The 19,344-nt window shown below is 40.2% G+C and overlaps 1 protein-coding gene across 2 annotated transcripts in view; it reads left to right on the top strand.

The window, feature by feature from the left end:
* Positions 1-19,344, top strand: part of astn1 (astrotactin 1) — a 337,331-nt gene that overhangs the window by 184,891 nt on the left and 133,096 nt on the right. For both annotated transcript variants that reach the window (XM_063885659.1, XM_063885658.1), the window contains one exon: positions 17,389-17,493. In XM_063885659.1, the coding sequence (XP_063741729.1) occupies positions 17,389-17,493 (105 nt within the window). The remainder of the gene's footprint in view (positions 1-17,388; positions 17,494-19,344) is intronic.

The raw sequence follows: 19,344 nt of genomic DNA, 5'->3' as shown, positions 1-19,344 counted from the left end.
TTCAATGAACGACATTCAAAATATGCAGATAAAGCAATCCATCACAACGTTGACCAAATAACCCAGGTATTAAATTAAAGACATACATTAGACATTAATTCCTCATCAATTTTCTTCCTATGTCTGATTCCTAAAATGTAAATATATAACTCTTTACATTTTTTGATCACAAATTGTTATCCATTTGTGGTCTCTTTAGCAGCTCCCAATGTCACAGTGCCCCACAGTCTGTGTGGTCAGCACTGCCAGTGTCTGTTTGTAACACAGGGACATTTCATGTGGACAATTTAATCTTCACGGACTGAACTCCCAGAAGTGGTTTTCTGGCACATTGTTCAGCAGGTTTGTGTCATTGCCAATTCTATTACAAATGCTTCGTGTTCCAAATGATGAAACCTTGGTTTTCTTTAAAGCGTCAAATATCACTTTTCCACGAAAATAAAGACACCTTGCTATGTGCTTGATATTTGGTGTCAGTTTTTGGTGTTTTTTGTATGAACATAGCATATGGCTGCAAATAGGGATTATGTTAGAAACATTCATATATATTTTGGACAATTGGCTAAACTAAACTTAACATTTAAGAGATTTTGTGGTGAACACCTGTCCTCAAAGTCATTCTGTGTGACAAGCTGCTGGAAAATTAGTAAGTTTGGGTGCATGTAGACAATGAGGGAATACAACTATCTTACGTTCATGCAGCTTAACCTGTGTGTTTTATCTTTCTATTTAGACAATGAAAAAGCAGCTGCTAACAGAGATGGATCACTGGGAAAAAAACTCCAGATAGTTACAGATTGAACACTGGTCCTTGTTTGGGGATTCATAGTACTTGAGAGTTTACATCCCAATAGAGTACTTCACACAGTCCCTCAAAGAGCTGGAATATTGATCTGATTTTGCCTTGATGTATGTAACTGATTCAACCCCAGTTCCAGCATTGTCCCGCTTCTACAGGTTTAATGTTTAAGGCTTGAAGACAGCTCTGGTTTTATTCTGTGACGATACAGTCACCGCAGGATATAAAACTACTTTTGAAATTCATTTTCAGCTCCTATGTATAACATGCCGTTCTTTGCCCTTCATGAGTTGTGCGTTTAATATTGCCATTAGTCACACAGTTAGCCTTATTAGATTCCACCACTATGCATTTAATCTGCATTAGTATAGCTGACAAGTGTGGCCCATTTGTTGTCAGATTCCACAGCTGAGGAAATGTTCTTTTCTGACTCATTCTTATTGTAGGAATTTGAAACCCTAACATGTCTTTGGAGAAGAAGAAGAATGCTAACAGAACACATTAACTGTAAAGGCTGAAATAATTAGATAATGCTACATTTATTAAATCAGTCTCATTAGTTGACACCAAGCAAATGTGCCAAATGGAAAAAAATGTACTATAAATGTACCATTAACAAAACGTAAAGACAAACAGCCTAGCATTATAGGACTTAGTCAAATTATCTTTTTGAGTTGTTGTTTTTTTTTAAACACAGGAGCCCACAAATATATCATTCCCCAACTGTAACAGGTACAAATATTTTATATATGTGTATAAAATGTATATGATAATAAAGCACACTGAGCTACGAAAAACTTAACTGTGCTGCAATATACTCATGTGTATAATGTTTATGTACTGTTGTCACTTTATATTTTGATTCAATATGTATTCACTTGCATTGTGTTCGATTGCCCCCACTTTGAACATTAAGCTCCTCTGTATACATGTCATGATACAGTGGGGCAAAAAAGTATTTAGTCAGCCACCAATTGTGCAAGTTCTCCCATTTAAATAGATGAGAGAGGCCTGTAATTTTTATCATAGGTATACCTCAACTATGAGAGACAGGATGAGAAAAAAAATCCAGAAAATCACATTGTAGGATTTTTAAAGAATTTATTTTCAAATGATTGTGAAAAATAAGTATTTGGTCAATAACAAAAGTTCATCTCAATACTTTGTTATATACCCTTTGTTGGCAATGACAGAGGTCAAACGTTTTCTGTAAGTCTTCACAAGGTTTTCACACACTGTTGCTGGTATTTTGGCCCATTCCTCCATGCAGATCTCCTCTAAAGCAGTGATGTTTTGGGGCTATCGCTGGGCAACACGGACTTTCAACTCCCTCCAAAGATTTTCTATGGGGTTGAGATCTGGAGACTGGCTAGGCCACTCCAGGACCTTGAAATGCTTCTTACGAAGCCACTCCTTCGTTGCCCTGGCGGTGTGTTTGGGATCATTGTCATGCTGAAAGACCCAGCCACGCTTCATCTTCAGTGCCCTTGCTGATGGAAGGAGGTTTTCACTCAAAATCTCACGATACATGGCCCCATTCATTCTTTCCTTTACACGGATCAGTCGTCCTGGTCCCTTTGCAGAAAAACAGCCCCAAAGCCTGATGTTTCCACCCCCATGCTTCACAGTAGGTATGGTGTTCTTTGGATGCAACTCTGCATTCTTTCTCCTCCAAACACGACGAGTTGAGTTTTTACCAAAAAGTTCTATTTTGGTTTCATCTGACCATATGACATTCTCCCAATCCTCTTCTGGATCATCCAAATGCCCTCTAGCAAACTTCAGACGGGCCTGGACATGTACTGGCTTAAGCAGGGGGACACGTCTGGAACTGCAGGATTTAAGTCCCTGGCGGCGTAGTGTGTTACTGATGGTAGCCTCTGTTACTTTGGTCCCAGCTCTCTGCAGGTCATTCACTAGGTCCCCCCGTGTGGTTCTGGGATTTTTGCTCACCGTTCTTGTGATCATTTTGACCCCACGGGGTGAGATCTTGCGTGGAGCCCCAGATCGAGGGAGATTAGCAGTGGTCTTGTATGTCTTCCATTTTCTAATAATTGATCCCACAGTTGATTTCTTCACACCAAGCTGCTTACCTATTGCAGATTCAGTTTTCCCAGCCTGGTGCAGGTCTACAATTTTGTCTCTGGTCTCCTTTGACAGCTCTTTGGTCTTGGCCATAGTGGAGTTTGGAGTATGACTGTTTGAGGTTGTGGACAGGTGTCTTTTATACTGATAACGAGTTCAAAAAGGTGCCATTAATACAGGTAACGAGTGGAGGACAGAGGAGCCTCTTAAAGAAGAAGTTACAGGTCTGTGAGAGCCAGAAATCTTGCTTGTTTGTAGGTGACCAAATACTTATTTTACCGAGGAATTTACCAATTAATTCTTTAAAAATCAGACAATGTGATTTCCTGGATGTTTTTTTCTCATTTTGTCTCTCATAGTGAGGCATACCTATGATAAAAATTACAGGCCTCTCTCATCTTTTTAAATGGGAGAACTTGCACAATTGGTGGCTGACTAAATACTTTTTTGCCCCACTGTATATCTGATACTATGTTTGCATATACCGTCAGAAATACTTAATATAATGCATAGAATGCAATAAGTCAGCACACGCACAAGTAAAGTAACGCATTTAGCCATATTGTATTGCATCACATTGCGTCATACAGGTATACATGTATCTGTGGTTCTGGTCCCATAGGGAATTTTCTTTATTTATATTTACCACTTAATTCACATTTTCAGTGAGTAAATAATATATATAGTTTATTTATTTTTCCCCAATACACTTATTTCTTTATCAAGGACCCTGTCCTTTATACACAAGGTATTTTCCTTTTGCAGAGAAAATAATATTAGACATTGTTGTCCTGGTGAAAAAAATAATAAAAGGTTTCGGTAAGAGGGAGAAGGAAATATAGTGGGAGTAGTATAGGGCAAAAGACAAAGGGCCATGGTGGAAGAGCAGTAACATGACGGTCACTTTTATTTATTTATTTTTTTCCCTTTCAGAGAGCTACCTGCGACTCAGCGTCAGAAGTGATAGGGAGTTTTTTGATAAGGCCTAATAGTGGGTCCCAGGTAGTACGGAAGGATTTCAGAGATCCTTTTAATGAGAATCTTAACTTCTCCATCTGAAGGCACTGTAAGACATCCCGTATCCACTGATCATGTGTTGGTGGGGAAGCATGTATCCATTTGAGGAGAATAGAGCGTCTAGCTAGTAGAGTGGTGAAGGCAATGACACGGCGTATAGTAGTGGGCATATTCCCAGATGGGGGGAGGCCGAACAGTGCAGTCATAGGAGGGTGGATTACGGTCTATCTTTGTGCTAAAGGCCTGTTCAATGGTTCCAAATATGTCAGACCGAAATTTGTCCAGCTTTGGGCAAGTCCAGAACATGTGGAGATGATCAGCTGGGGATTGATTGCATCTGTTACAGGCATCACTCTGATCTGGGAATATTTTAGCCAGCTTAGCGTTGGTAAAGTGAGCTCTATGGAGCACCTTGCACTGGAGTAGGCCATGTCTAGCACAGATGGATGATGTATGGACTAGGTTGAGAACGTCACTCCATTGATCATTGGAAATGTTGCTACCTAGATCACGCTCCCAGAGCTCCTTAAGAGGTACCATAGGATTCGGACTCAGGGAACCAATCTGGCCATAGAGAACTGAAACCAAGCGCTTTTGATCAGGGTCGAGTGTGAGAAATGTATCAATTGGTGATTCGGGAGGGCGGTTAGGAAAATGGGGAAATTGCTTTTGGATGAAGTGCCTGACTTGCCTGAAAACGGAAGAGATGACTGTTGGGCAGGTTGAATTTGACTGACAGGAACTCAAAGGATGAAAAGACTCCATCCTCGTAAAGGTCTTCAAGCGTCGCAAGACCACTGTTCGACCAAACACGGAAGGCCGGGTCAGTACACGATGGAGAGAATAGGTGATTGTTTGAAATTGGGGCATGAACTGAAGCTCTATGTAACCCGTGCTGTTTCCTGAATTGGAGCCAAATGCTTATGGTGCTAGTAACAATTGGGTTACTCAAATTTGTATGGGTCGCTACAGGGAGCTGAGAGCAGATTATAGAGTGTAAAGAAGCAGAAGTTGACAACTCGATATATAGCCCAAGGTGGGCAGGGGTCTGAAAGTTTACAGTTAGCCCAATAGAGGAGTTTGTTAATGTTAGAGGCCCAGAAATAGTGGCGAAAGTTGGGGAGTGCCAGGCCTCCTTCTGATTTAGGGAGTTGGAGACACAACCTTCTAATACGCGCAGGCTTGTTGTTCCAGATGAACGCATTCAACTGCTTATCAAGATCAGTGAAAAAAGATGTATTAATGCACACTGGGATGTGTTGGAAAAGGTAAAGAAACTTTGGCAGGATGACCATCTTTATACGGTTGACGCGACCCGCAAGAGACAGGGGAAAGGAGGCCCACCTGGACATATCAGCTTTGCATTTATCTAGTAGTGGTTGAAAGTTTTTAGGGAACAGGTCTTTAAAAGAGCTTGCAACACCCCCAGGTATTTGAATCCCTCCACAGCCCTTTTAAAAGGGAATATGGATTGGGGAAGTGCCTTTGCCATTTTATTTACAAAAAATACTTCGCTCTTTTGAATGTTTAGTTTGTAACCTGATACACGGCCAAATTGATCTAAAATCGACAGTATGGGGGGGAGAGAGGATAAGGGGTTCGAGATCATAAGAAGAAGGTCATCAGCGTATAGAGACAGTTTATGAACCATGCCGTGACGCGTAATGCCCTCAAACCTATCATGGCTTCTGAGCCAGATAGCGAGAGGTTCAATGGTTATGTTGAACAACAGTGGCGAAAGAGGACAACCCTGGCGCGTACCATGTTGGAGAGAGAAAGGGGGAGATTGAATGCCATTGGTGTGTACAGAGGCAGATGGAGAGGCATATAGGAGTTTAATCCAGGAAATAAATTAGGAATCAAAACCAAATTTATCAAGAATAAAAAACAAGTAACCCCACTCAACCCTATCGAAAGCCTTCTCTGCGTCAAGTGTCACTATGACTTCGGGGGTGTTAGAGGAAGGAGAGAAAATTATATTGAGCAACCTCCTTGTGTTAAACAAAGAGTGTCTCCCCATCATGAAGCCTGTTTGGTCCAGGGAAATAATATCTGGCAGTACATGTTGGAGGCGGATAGCCAGTATTTTGGCCAGTATCTTACAGTCCACATTTAACAGTGAGATTGGTCTATAACTGCCACAGGAAGTAGGATCTTTGTGTTTCTTGAGAAGCAAGGAGATGGACGCAATGGACAAAGTTTCCGGCAATTGGCCTGTCTGGAGAGTCATTGTACATTCTAGCCAAAATTGGGGCTAACTTGGAAGAATATGCCTTATAAAATTTGACTGTATAGCCGTCGGGCCCAGGAGACTTCCCACTTTGCATTGATTTTATTGCATCATGTATGTCAAGGGTGGAGATGGGGCTGCCCAATTTGCTAGCGACGTTCTCGTTGATTTTGGGGTATGTTAAGGAGTCGAGAGGATTGGGGGTCATGGCGGGGATCGGGGGACATTCAGAAGTGTAGCGATTGGTGTAAAATTCCAAGAAAGACCTGTTAATATCAGCTGGGTTAGAAGTAAGATTGCCATCAGATAATCTGATTTGGGGAATCAATCTGGACACACTGGCCGCACGAGCCTATTGAGCTAGGAGTTTACCAGCCTTGTCGCCCTGCTCAAAGTAACGCTGCCTACACTGTCTCAGTTGTCTCTCAACAATGCCTGTCATCAGAAGATCGTGTTCTGAGTGTAGCAGGAGGCGTTTTTTATAGACACAAGGGGAGGGAGAGGAGGAGTATGTTTCATCAAGTAAGCGAAGCTCATCACAGATTTCTGAAAGCCTAGTCTTTTCATCCTTTCTCTTACATGCAGTGTACGAAATGACCTGTCCCCGCACAGTGGCCTTAACAGCCTCCCAAAGAATACCGCAACTAACGTCGGAGGTGTCATTAATTTCAATGTAGGAAGAAATCTGAGTGGAAACATAGTCTTTAAATTCACTGTCTGACAGCAGGGGAGAACTGAATTTCCATAATGGAGGGGGGGACCTACCAAGAGGGAAATTAATGTCAATTGAGGTGGGAGAATGATCTGAGATGGTTATAGAATGGTATTCGCATGAATTGACCAGATGAATCAAATTGTTATCGAGTAAAAATAAATAAATTTGTGAAAAAGTGTGGTGCCTGTGCGAGAAGAAGGAAAAGGCTCTACTTTGTGGGTTAATAAATCTCCAGGGGTCTGAGAGTCCTAATTGTGATGCATAGTGCAATACTACCTTGGCCGATTTGGAGAGAGTAGATTGTGTGAGCGATGACCTGTCGAGACTCACGTTCTGGACCAAATTCCAGTCCCCGGCCATAATAATACGATGGTTGTCGGCGTTGGGAATTCGAGCGAAGAGGTTCACAAAAAAATTGTCATCATCCCAGTTGGGAGCGTAGATAGAAGCTAGTATTACTGGTGTGTTCTGTAGCATGCCCGAAACTATGACCTAACGACCATTAGGATCTGATATTGAATTTGTCAATTCAAATCTGACATTCTTGTGAATAATAATTGCTGCCCCTCTGGCTTTGTGGGAACATTTTGAGTGGAACAAGTGGCTCATCCATGCCCTCTTAATATGACGGGTATCAGAAGATTTAAGATGAGTTTCCTGTAGGAATATGATATCTCCTTGAAGATGTTGCAGCTGTGTCATTACCTTACCAATTTTAGGAGCGTTGTTCATGCCCTTAGTATTCCAGGAAATCAGGCGGATTCCTCTACCTATGGTTGTCATGGCAGAAACCATCTAGGAAGTTCCTCGAAGACAAGTTGACCTGGACAAACACTGTCTTGCATACACAGGAGAGAGAGGAGAGGATGACGGAAAATGCTAATAGTAATGATAATAACAAAAAAGAAAAGAAAAACCCATGTGGCCATACCTAGAGCTAAACCCAAAATACACAACATAATCAAGCACTCTGGCTCAGATCTATGTAATTACACTAACGCTTGTAATTACACTAACACTAGTCTTCCGGGGTCCTATTCCCTATCTAAACAGTAAACCACCCCCATAGTATCCCATACAGAACAAGTGGATGGGTAAGAGAAAAGGAAATTGTCAAATATTATGCAGATAAATCTATGCCAATGCCAAAACATTGAGAACAGAGAGTAAAACACACATCAAAATCAGCATGAACAGCCGGTTCAACAAATAAATACAATGTATTTTATCCATTCAGATACCCTACATGAGACATAATAGGAAATGAAATAAAGTGCAGAATAAAGTCTCTGAATGGTAAAGGCACAGGTGGACAAGAAAATAATCTAGAGCAACAACTCCACATCTATGGAGCCGTTGCTCCCTCTAGAGCAGTGTTTCTCAAACTTTTTCAGACCAAGGACCACTTAACCAATAAAAAAATACTCACGGACAACCTAACTCCCCCAATATCCCAAAACAAGATTCAAGATTTAAGAAGCTTTATTAATCCTGAGGGAAATTGAGGTGCAACAGTTCAATACAAAGAAGGAAGGAGAAATATAACTAAATATACACCAAATATAACTAAATATAAACTAGAATAAATACAATAGGCCTGCTTACTACTCCAACAGTATATTACAAATTACAGCCTAATAATAACAGCTTTATGTGACCTTCTCTATATTGCTCGTTCACACATTAAATCAACAATACAAATACAACTACGGATTCTACAAGCATTTCGTTCACATGCGATTTAAACGGTAAATGCTGATAGATTTTACACATCATATGAAACATAGACTACATGTATTACTGAGTTTATGTCCGAGCGAACAGAGAGATACGCAAAATGCACCGCATTTAGTACGACACAAACTTCTGCTGTGTATTTTCAAAAATAAAATACAGTAAAACTACGGTTGCAGGCCCAAGTTTAACAAGAAGTTAACAATAAACACAAGGTAATTATTTACACTGTTACATTTACAAATAGCATTGTTTACTCACTCATACACTGCGTGTCTCTGTTGCTACCTAATGGGAGGAATGGTGCTGCTTGTGCTGAGACATCAGTGAAACAATGTCTGGATCCAAACTGGAGAGTTTTAGTCTCATATCACAGTCCACATTGATCCTGTTACGCTGCTTTGTTTTCAGACCAACAAGTGTAGAAAAACCAACTTCACAGTTGTAGGTGGTTGGAAATGGCATCAACAGTTTCAGAGCAGCGTCAGCCAGCTCTGGGTGCTCAGGCTGGACGTGGACCCAAAAGTCCGTCAAGCTTTTCTCTCTGAAAGTCGTCCTCAGTGTCCCATCAGATGCGATGTCCACAAGGCTGTCAACCTGTCTTGATGGGAGCTTGGAACTGACGTGTTCGATGTGCGTTTTGTCCCCAAATGGATTCCTGATCCACTCATAGCCTGCATCTAGTTCTGGGAAATATCTTCCCAGCTGAAAGTGAAGGCCTTGCAGATGTTCCTTGAAGGCTTCAACTGTGCCGCCGTCCAGCTCTTCATCTGCAGTGAGGAGAAATTCCACAAGCGTCGGAAAACAGTCAAACTCCTGGCGATCCAGACGGACACACCACAATTCCATCTGGAGGCGTGCGGCTTTAATTTTGTCCTGCACATTGAAGGCGGTGATGGCTTTTCCCTGCAGCGCTAAGTTCAAAGCATTGAGTGTGCTAAAGACATCGGCCAGGTATGTCAATTTTGAGAGCCACTGGAAATCATGCAGTCTGTCATACAGTTCATCAGTATGATGCAAGAATAACATCACCTCATCGCGCAGTTCAAATAGACGGGTGAGAACTTTCCCACGCGACAGCCAGCGGACCTCAGTATGGAAAAGCAGTTTTGTGTGTTCACTTCCCATTTCATCACACAGAGCTTTAAAAAGACGTGTGTTCAGTGCTTCGGTTTTTATTGTATTAACAATTTTCACAGACTCGTCCAGTACTGATTTGAGGCATGGTGGCATTTTTTTCACAGCCAGCTGTTCTCTGTGAATGCAACAGTGTGTTGCTGTGGCGCAAGGTGCAACTGCGCATACGCGTGCTGCCAGTCCCTTGTGTTTCCCAGTCATTGCAGTTGCACCATCTGTGCAAATACCAACACATCGTGTCCAGTCGATATTATTCTGCAGGATGAAATCGTTGACTGAGTCAAAAATGGCTTCCCCTGTGGTGTTGGTCGGCAGGGAACGACAAAACAGAAATTCATCCTGCACACCGCCATCATAAATGTACCTTACAAAACGCAGCAGATTTGCCTCATTCACGATATCAGTTGACTCGTCCAGTTGCAGTGTGAAAAACTGGCTTTGGCGTAAACGTGTGATCAGCTGATCTTTCACATTTTCGCCCATGGCTGTTATTCACCGCTGGACAGTATCATTGGAGAGGGGGACCCTGTTAATTTCGTCGCTTGCTTTCTCCCCAAACAATACATTAGCCATAACCTTGGCAGCTGGTTTGACTAAATTCTCACCTATGGAATGAGGTTTCCCTGTTTTTGCGATGAGAAGGGGTACCCTGTATGATGCCTCTCTAGCCTTCGCATTTTCCCACGTCGCCAAAAAATGTGAGGGCGCCTTCGTCATGTGTTTTTTAAGTTCATCACGTTTTCTCTCAAACAATGCTAAAGGTTTCCCGATGTAATCCTTGTGTTTGCTCTCAAAATGACGCTTGAGCTTGGCGGGTTTCATAGCCTCGTTAGCCAACGACTCGTAGCACAAAACGCAGTGTGGATTGGGATCCTCTTCATCTCCAGTCCAGAAAAATACGAATTTTATGTAGTCGCTGTGATATTTTCTCTTCACTTTAGCGCTGGACTTTCCGCGATCAAGCCGAGTTTCACAGCTTTCAGCCGGGTGGTGGTTAGACGGCGAACCGCTCTCCTGGGCACACAAAATCACTTGTCGCTGCGGCTGAACCACTTGTAGTTGCTGGATCTCCTGCATCAGGACGATGCACCTTGACTGTCACGTCAGATTTGTCATTTAATTTTCTTTTAACTGACCCTGTCTTTAGCCATCGATCCATCTTGTCAGTTGACAGCTCAAATTGACCGTGCAAATCATTTATGACGTAAGATCGTAACCTACGTAGCTACGTATCTACGAACCTACGTAGCTATGCTACATCTATGCTACACTCTATACTAGTCATTTTAAGACAGTTTGAGAAACACTTTAAACTTATAGTATATTAATTTCAAATGTGACATTTTACCAAAATACTCACGGACCATTAGGGGTCGCTCACGGACCACCAGTGGTCCGCGGACAACATGTCACGTGACCTGTCAACAGGCTTTCATAATGGCAAGGAACAAAAAAGGAAAATATTCAATATTAAGTCAATGAAAACCGGCCAAGAACATAACCACTAGCCGTGAAAAAACACACATGTCTGTCTCCGTGCTAACGCCATAATAAAAACCCATTTGAACTAATAGGTCAGACAAGTTACTGAAGTAGCCACGGCGGGCTAGTAAACTGGGCTAACGCTACCAAGCTACAGTATTATGCTAACGTTACCAAGCTACAGTACTATGCCAACGTTACCACAGCAGTCAGACGGAAGAGGATGCATGAGAGCCGATACCAGAACAGTTTGCTGCAATAAAATCCCTAGCCTCAGAAACGGAGGAAAGTCTCTTCCTTACTCCATCGTTCAGTGTGATGTTAAGCCTCGCAGGGAAAAGCAGTGCTGGCTTGAAGCACCGTTGATAGAGTTCAGACATCACCTCTTGGTACTCCCTGCGCTGCTCCACTATTTCAGACGGATAATCCTCGTAGGTTGCAATGGGGGTCCCACGGTACTGGAGCTTGCCTCTTTTAGCTCTGGCCTCACGGATGATCTTGTCTTTCTGCTGGAATGTGTGGAGCCTGATGACCACGGGTCTCGGTCTCTGACCCGGTCCTGGCTTGTTGGAGTGTACGGTGTGCTCTGTCGCACTCCGGTGGTGACTCAAGAACGCCGTCACCAAGGACCTCAGACAGAAGCTCAGAGAAGAAGATGGAGGGTTGAGGTCCTTCGATGGACTCAGGTAGGCCAACGATCCTGATATTGTTACGGCGGCTGCGAGACTCGAGGTCCGTGAGCTTAGCCTGTAGCCTGGTATTATCCTCAGTTAGCTTTGCACACATTGATTCCAAACTTTGTATGCGTCCGTATTGTTCGTTAGCGTTGGATTCAAGCGAATTAATTGAGTGGGTATGGTCGGAGACTGTGGTTTGAATGCAGTCTAATTTGGCTTCGAGCGTAGAAATAGTAGCCTTGAAATCCGCAGAAATAGCATTCCGGTGTTCCTCCAGTTGTCTAGCCAAGATCGCCATGTTGAAGTGACCACCAGTTGCCGCCGCGAGGTCGCCCTTGGCAGACTGGTCCTTTTTGCCCGATTTCAGTTGTTTGGAAGCCATAATCCAGCACCAAAGCGTTCAGAGTGGAATAATTATCTACTTGGCGATGGCCAAAAACAAAACTATGGGGATTTGAAATAGTAAATTAATAAAAGTAACGGGAGCTAGACTCGACACTGCCTACTCCATTCTACCCCACCGGAAGTCCGCAATTACATTTATAAGATCGAAAGCATACAACCAATAGTAGCAGTAGAAGAAAACATACTATACTAAACACGTTCCTCTTTGTAATAAAACGATGCATTACATTTATTTTCATGTCAGAGTTGTACGACAGCCTTATTTGCTCCACCATTAACTGCTTTTAGGCAAATCATTTTTGGTTTGAAAGAGATTTTTATGCCCGTTTTTCTTTTTTTTTTTTCCTAAATGCAATCAGCTGTAATACATAGGGCAGCCCTGACCAGGCTGCTTCTCTTAAAGACTCTGGCGCCGACTGGATGGAAAGGAAATGAATGTGAACTTGGGATGTTTGCAAAGTGAAGTTCAGTCAAATTAATCATTCTGTCAGACAATGAGAGCAGAGCACCCCAGGGCTAAAAGGGAGACAAGGCCTTTCAGCAAGAAGAAGAATACGCTGCGCTACTGTATATGTTTTGGGCTTGTTATTCATTTTCACTAAGAGAGGCAGGGGTGGGTGGATGGGGATGGGGAGGTTATGTAGTGGTGTGCTCTCGCTATCTGTGCCGGGGAATATATATCTATCGTTCCGGGGAGCCATTTCCCATAAGAGGGGATAAATGGATGTAGCTGAAGGTGAGGACAATGCAGGAACATCACATTTTAGAGGCTTATTCATCAAGTCCATAGGTGGTGCCAGGCTTTTTTCTCAGCATGCTTGTAAGGGAACTGTTACTGGCCTTGCACGCATCTCATTTCTCATATCCAATTTGTGTCCTCATGACACAAATGTATTTCTAAGTAGGAATTTGCTTATGTGTATTATGATGCATAAACACAGTAAGAATACATTTGTAAAATAAGTTGATTTGGAAATGTTATAACTACTTCAATCAAAGCATGTGTACAATAAAATATAAACATACTGAACATCGAAGGACAATTAGTTCCTAACTTGTAACTGTGAAATTGGAAATTTGATTGGATAATTCAGGTTTGAATTAAGTGACCTACCTAAATGTCATTTGTTTTATTTCAAATTGTTACAGCTTGAGTTAACGACAACCGACTCCATCTAAATTTAGTCTTAACCCTTTGATAGGCAAGCACAGATTAATCTTTTTAAAATAAATGTTTTGCTATTTTCTAATGAGCATATTTCAAGTTTTTTCTTCAAAATATTACCTTTATTTCCCCAATGAATATATTGTATCGGATACATTACAAATTGGATATATATTATTAAAAAAAGTCAAAAAATACTCATTGCACTCGTAAGTGAATATGATAAATAAAGGGTAAGGATTATTTTTCATACACTGAAAGAACTAAAAAAATGTTTGTGTTTCCTTTTTATTTTATTTAACTAACATCTGACAGTAAAAATAGCTTTAATGCTGTATCTACAGTGTAAGCAGTGTTTTTACTTTAGTGTTATTATGGTGATTTGTTCAATTAAAGACAACATGTGTTGCTACGTTTACAGAGCTGCGTTCACCTTTCTATTACCTGACTTTTATTTCTCAATGTATCTTTGTCATACAAGCAAAACAAAATATCTCACACACACACACACACACACACACACACACACACACACACACACACACACACACACACACACACACACACACACACACACACACACTTTTCCCGCTTGTTTCCCTCTTCCGTGTCTGTGGTTTGCGAAAACGTGTCTGAGTCACAAGCATTACCCAGATACCTTCTGGATGTGCTTGTGAACCGGGTGGGGGTGGGGGACAGTCACAATGATGTATTGCTGTAATCCAACCCCTGCAGCATGACACGGGCTGTCAGTTGCTATGGGAGACGAGATGATTTATACTTCACAGCTCTGCTAAGGGCCCAATATAAATGATGTTAATGTTGAAGGCCTGATCCCGCATTCTCATGGAAAAAATTAAGGGGGTCTTGCCACTAATTGAAACAAGTGAAGATACATGTAATAAATAAATCAATGTATGTTTGCAGGACTCACCAAAGGAGAAGGGGGAGGTATTATTTATTTCTTCCAATTCATGTTCATTGACAATCCTTGCTCCATCACTGCTTGTTTTTCTCTTTAATTAACCTGTTGAAAAGGACTCGGATTGGTCCGTCAATGCGTAGCGGTCTTAGAACAGCAAGGTCTCTCCTTTCATTGTGTGATGAATGTTTCCTATTCCTTATGTGTCCAATTGCATCTGCCACACACTATTTGTATGCGTGGAAAACATGACAGGTTAATGGTCGCTGGAAAAGGATGTGTGTGTAACTTTGATTAGAGTGTGCAGTGAATGAGAATGAAACACATTCATATATGGGTGAGTTCTCCAGGTGGTAGAGACGGGCGTTATTGATTTAAGCAGGGAAAGTAAATGGGGCTAAATCAATTTTCAGAGCTTTAAAGGAACAATATGATAAGCAGCATGAACGCATACTTAATGTTTAACCATTGTCATTGCAGCTGCTAGTGTTTATTCATCCTCTTGTAAATAAGTGGTCCCAGAATAGGAACCTCAAATGGGGAAAAACACAATTCAACACAACATTAAATTAATATAGAGAAATTCCACCTTAAGGAAAACAAAAGACAAATCGTTGTGTATTCTCTAACAACTTTAGAAACAATACCAAAAATGCACATGGTCTTTTTAGTGACAATGCCATGCAGATCAATCCCCTTAAAACCAATACATCTGAACTTCTCTCCACCTTGAATTCCAATGAATTCAATATCTTAAGTTACACAATTCATGATATTAAATCAGCCGGTAATATTTCAATATCATGTAGAAATAATGAATTCCCATCCACTGTTACATTAAAGGCATTTGGTTAAATGTAATACTTTTGACTGCAGAACTCCAGAGGACATAATTCAGAATCTTAAGCAGCACAGTTGCTGTGTTGATGCTTTACTAAAACACTCCTTTGCAAAACATTTTTGCCAACAGATTTACAGCCGAATAGCTCCTTTCATATGGTAATTTTTCATAAGCCTTGAAATCCGCAGACCAATCCTCGCCTTATACAACGATCAAGGCCAAAACTTACCTTCGAAAGTGAAATGATTTGTAAACGTTGTCCACCAGCAATTAAGACACTTTTTGACCTTGCATGATTACTTTCAATCAGCCACATTACCTCCCGTCACCAAGCAACTATGCAGTCCCATTTGAACAAATGGATAATTGCATCCGCCGTAACCTTTTGAAGCGAAATGCAGACCAAACAGAAGGGGCTAAAGAGGGTTAAAAACAAAAAGTACAAGTCAGGAATATTAGTTTAATCTTAGACACAGCTTTAAACCGTAACAGCCATGTCAAATCAATTACATGGTCTGCATTCTACCATTTTTTCTAACATAGCAAGGATTGGAGGATTAATGTCTCGGCAGGACTTAGGAAGTAATCCATGCTTTTATTTCCACTCGGTTGGAACACTACATTAGTCTTTTTCTCAGCTAGAATGACACACATATAAAGAACTTTGTGTAGTGTATGACATGTTTTATTGCTTTGCCTAAGGTGGGGGATTGATGGCTGAAGCAGGTGACCAAGTTTTTTCAAGTTGATTTGGGTTCGTAGTTTGAAGCAAAAACCTCTTAACACATACGTATGTTGTGGTTGAGTAGGCAGAGACAAATATTTGTGCTTGATTATTGTTCACAGCCTATGGATACAGGTGAGCAGCATCAATGTGTATCCGACACGTCATTTTAGAAACTCCCTGTTTATTTTCTGCACCTTTATAGAGTACGTCAGCATCAAGGCTAGCATGGGCTTGCATGGCCTTGCACGTGGATAGTCTGTCTGCAGGTTGACCATGTTGGTCCTTACTGAAATGTCTTGTTTGCTGGATTGGCATGACCTTTTGTTCAAACATACATTTTTTAACATTAAAACATTTTAACATGTCAAGGTAGAGACACAAAATACAAATATGAACCTGAAAATTAGCACAACCTCTTTAATCTATTCAGGAAACTTGGTTAAGTCAAGAAAAAATAATTACTTGGTAAGGTTTGGGTTTTTGGTTAAAATAACCAAAATATAGTTACTGAAGTATCAATGTTATGTGACAATAAATCAATTCTGATTTCCCACGGCGTTTGACAACAGCCTGAACTAAACATCATTTATCAAGTAAACATTGCAAAAATTGCCTGAAGATTACACTTGGTCAAAATATCTTAGAAGCAGCCTTATTGGCTGTTTTTCTCTGAGTATAAATTGTTGTTCTTTCTGAGTCCAGGCTGCGACAACTTAATTATTATTCATAATGAATGAATCACAATTATCTCTTTGTTATAGTGCCATATTATACATGTGATTAAATTGAATAATTACAAAACACTGCTCTTTTTGTGAGAGGTAATAGCTTCTTAATTAAGAAGTTATTATGCTAGTTTTCCTTCTCAAAGCATTTTCCTTTTTGATCACTTCAGGATCCCTGTTAAATGTTGATGTAAAAATAAGAACGAAAGATACATTTCTTTGTATTCCTTGTATAGTTTTTATTGAACATAAGGAACAGCGATGGGTGTCAACACCAGATTCACTATGACCAAATTCTTAAACAAATATATACTGTTCTCAGAAAAAGGAGGTATATGAAAAATATTGATGTTTGATATTAAATTGAGATGTTGGCCTCAGCTGTATTCAAACATAAATTAATTCCACAGCACTTTTTAATATAGCACTATTTCTGAATAGATTTTATTTTATTATTTTCTGCCTTTTGTGTAGATCAGGCATCACTTTGATCTAACACCGGAGACTTAGCTAGCTTCTCCTGTCATCTAATATAATATTTATGAAATATTCTTCACAAATCTTCAGGTACAGTAAACAAGAATAAGATGTAGAGCATCCTTTTGATCTTCAATCTCCTCCGCTATAAGGAGTAAATAACACATTGATAGTACATTTTTCATACGCTTTATCAAGCTCCAAGGACTGAATCCATATTAATACATGTGTTTTGTGTGTGTTATTGCAGGCATGGTGAACTACAGCGAGGTGTCTGGCTACCCCCTGGTTCAGCACTGGAGTCTTCGCTCTGTGCTATACCACGTCAAACTCAATCAGTGGGTCCTCTCTCAAGGTAATTCATTATATATTATATATTAATCATGTGTTATTCCGGATTGTTTATTTATGCTGTAGGAGACCCTCTCGGGTCTCTGTGGCTTAAACTTTCACGTTCCAGGCGGTGAAATACAGCCCCATTGGCTATCAATTATTAATCACATTGTAATTAATGTGACACATCAAGGTTAGCCGCTCATCATAACAGCTTGAATACTTTGTTTAGATTTTATATGATCGGCTAGGTGGTTAGCAGCATGCTGTCATCTTTGATTTGCCTGGCGACTAGCACCCTCTTTAAGTTACTGTAGTGACGTCTTTACTTATCTTTCAGAAAATTTACTTTTACAGTTTCTTTACATGTAATTGAGTGGAAATCCATAGCATTTGCATTGTAGCCTACATGTATGCACAAGGATCAGATGCTATGTATTATTTTTTGACCGTGATTTTGTAGCACTTTTTTGAAGGTTGAGAAAGTTCCTACTCAAATATTTAACTTAGTTTAAAATAGTAAAGCCATTGTCTATACATACTGTATAATATTAATATGTATTATTAATAATACTAATATATAATATAACCTAACAAGTAACATGTTTGTAATCAAAATCATACTTAACACATTGTAAAATAGTAAATACATCAACTAAAAGTAAAAGCAGTCATTATGTAGAACGGTAAATTACCCAAAAATCCATATTATATTACATTGTAATGTATAATATTGTATTAAATCATATTTTAATATTGATGTCAATATGTGCATTGCTTTGATGTTGAATGTGGGATATTGTTTTACTACTATAAACCTTGCCTGGTCAGGTCTCACCTTTATCCAAAGTAATAAATCATAATGAATGTGTATGCTTTTCAATATTTTGTATTATTAATCTCATTCTGCAAAGTACCTCTTAATTAAAGGTATCAAATTCATTTCGAGGAGTAAAACGTATAACGCTTGACCTTCAATGTAGCAGAGTACAGAGGTGTGAAGTAGCATAGATGGAAATACTCAAATAAAGTACTTTAAAATGGTACTTAAGTGCAGTACTTAACAGATGTACTTTTTACTTTCATCATTCATTTTCGATGCTGCACATGCACTGTTGAAAAATAAGCTGTTACTGTAGGCAGAAAGTTGTCCGCGGATTAATAAACGTGTCTGAATCTGTTCTTCTTAGCTGCAGTTTTATGGTAATAAAGTTTTCCAACATATAAAGACCAGCACCAAAGGACGCACCGCAGGCAATTTTGTAATGTGGTGCTAAAAGGTTCGAGTTGGGTCCATTATATTGAATTAAACCCTTGTGGAAACAGTCAATTATTTTTGGATTGTGGTGGTGCTGCTCGGCTGCAGTACTTAGAGAACAACCCTTTAAAGCAATAAATGGGTCAGGGTCAAGTTCCCTCTAATCGCAAATAAGTGAAATGTCACTTCAAAAGGTCACATAATAAAAAAGAAAGCTGCTCAACAAGCACAACCAAACAAGAGGCCCCGAGTGCTGTGAGACACAGTACCCTTTGACTGTTATTATTATTACAGCTTAAACTCTTTGCCTAATTGAATAATAACTCATTATAGTTTTAGTAGCCAATACATCTAGAAGCATAGTCCGTTGGTGCTTATGAAGATGGATTTTTCCAAAGAAAATGTAAATAAACTACATAAAAAATATTTTCTTTCAGTAACGAAAGGAAAGGGTGTCTGGTTTTAAGCATTCTGCGGGAGCAGCTAAACCCAGGGCCTTATAATGGGGTGCAAAAGCTATGTTTATGCTTCAGATAGCAAACTAAAACATAGTCTTCTGTGTCAGTACCTCAATAAATAGAAGTTCCCTGTAATTAATGTGAAATAGAAAACATA

This window comes from Eleginops maclovinus, chromosome 6, assembly GCF_036324505.1.
Source record: "Eleginops maclovinus isolate JMC-PN-2008 ecotype Puerto Natales chromosome 6, JC_Emac_rtc_rv5, whole genome shotgun sequence".
NCBI lineage: Eukaryota > Metazoa > Chordata > Actinopteri > Perciformes > Eleginopidae > Eleginops > Eleginops maclovinus.
This window is presented reverse-complemented; position numbering and strand designations above follow the sequence as displayed.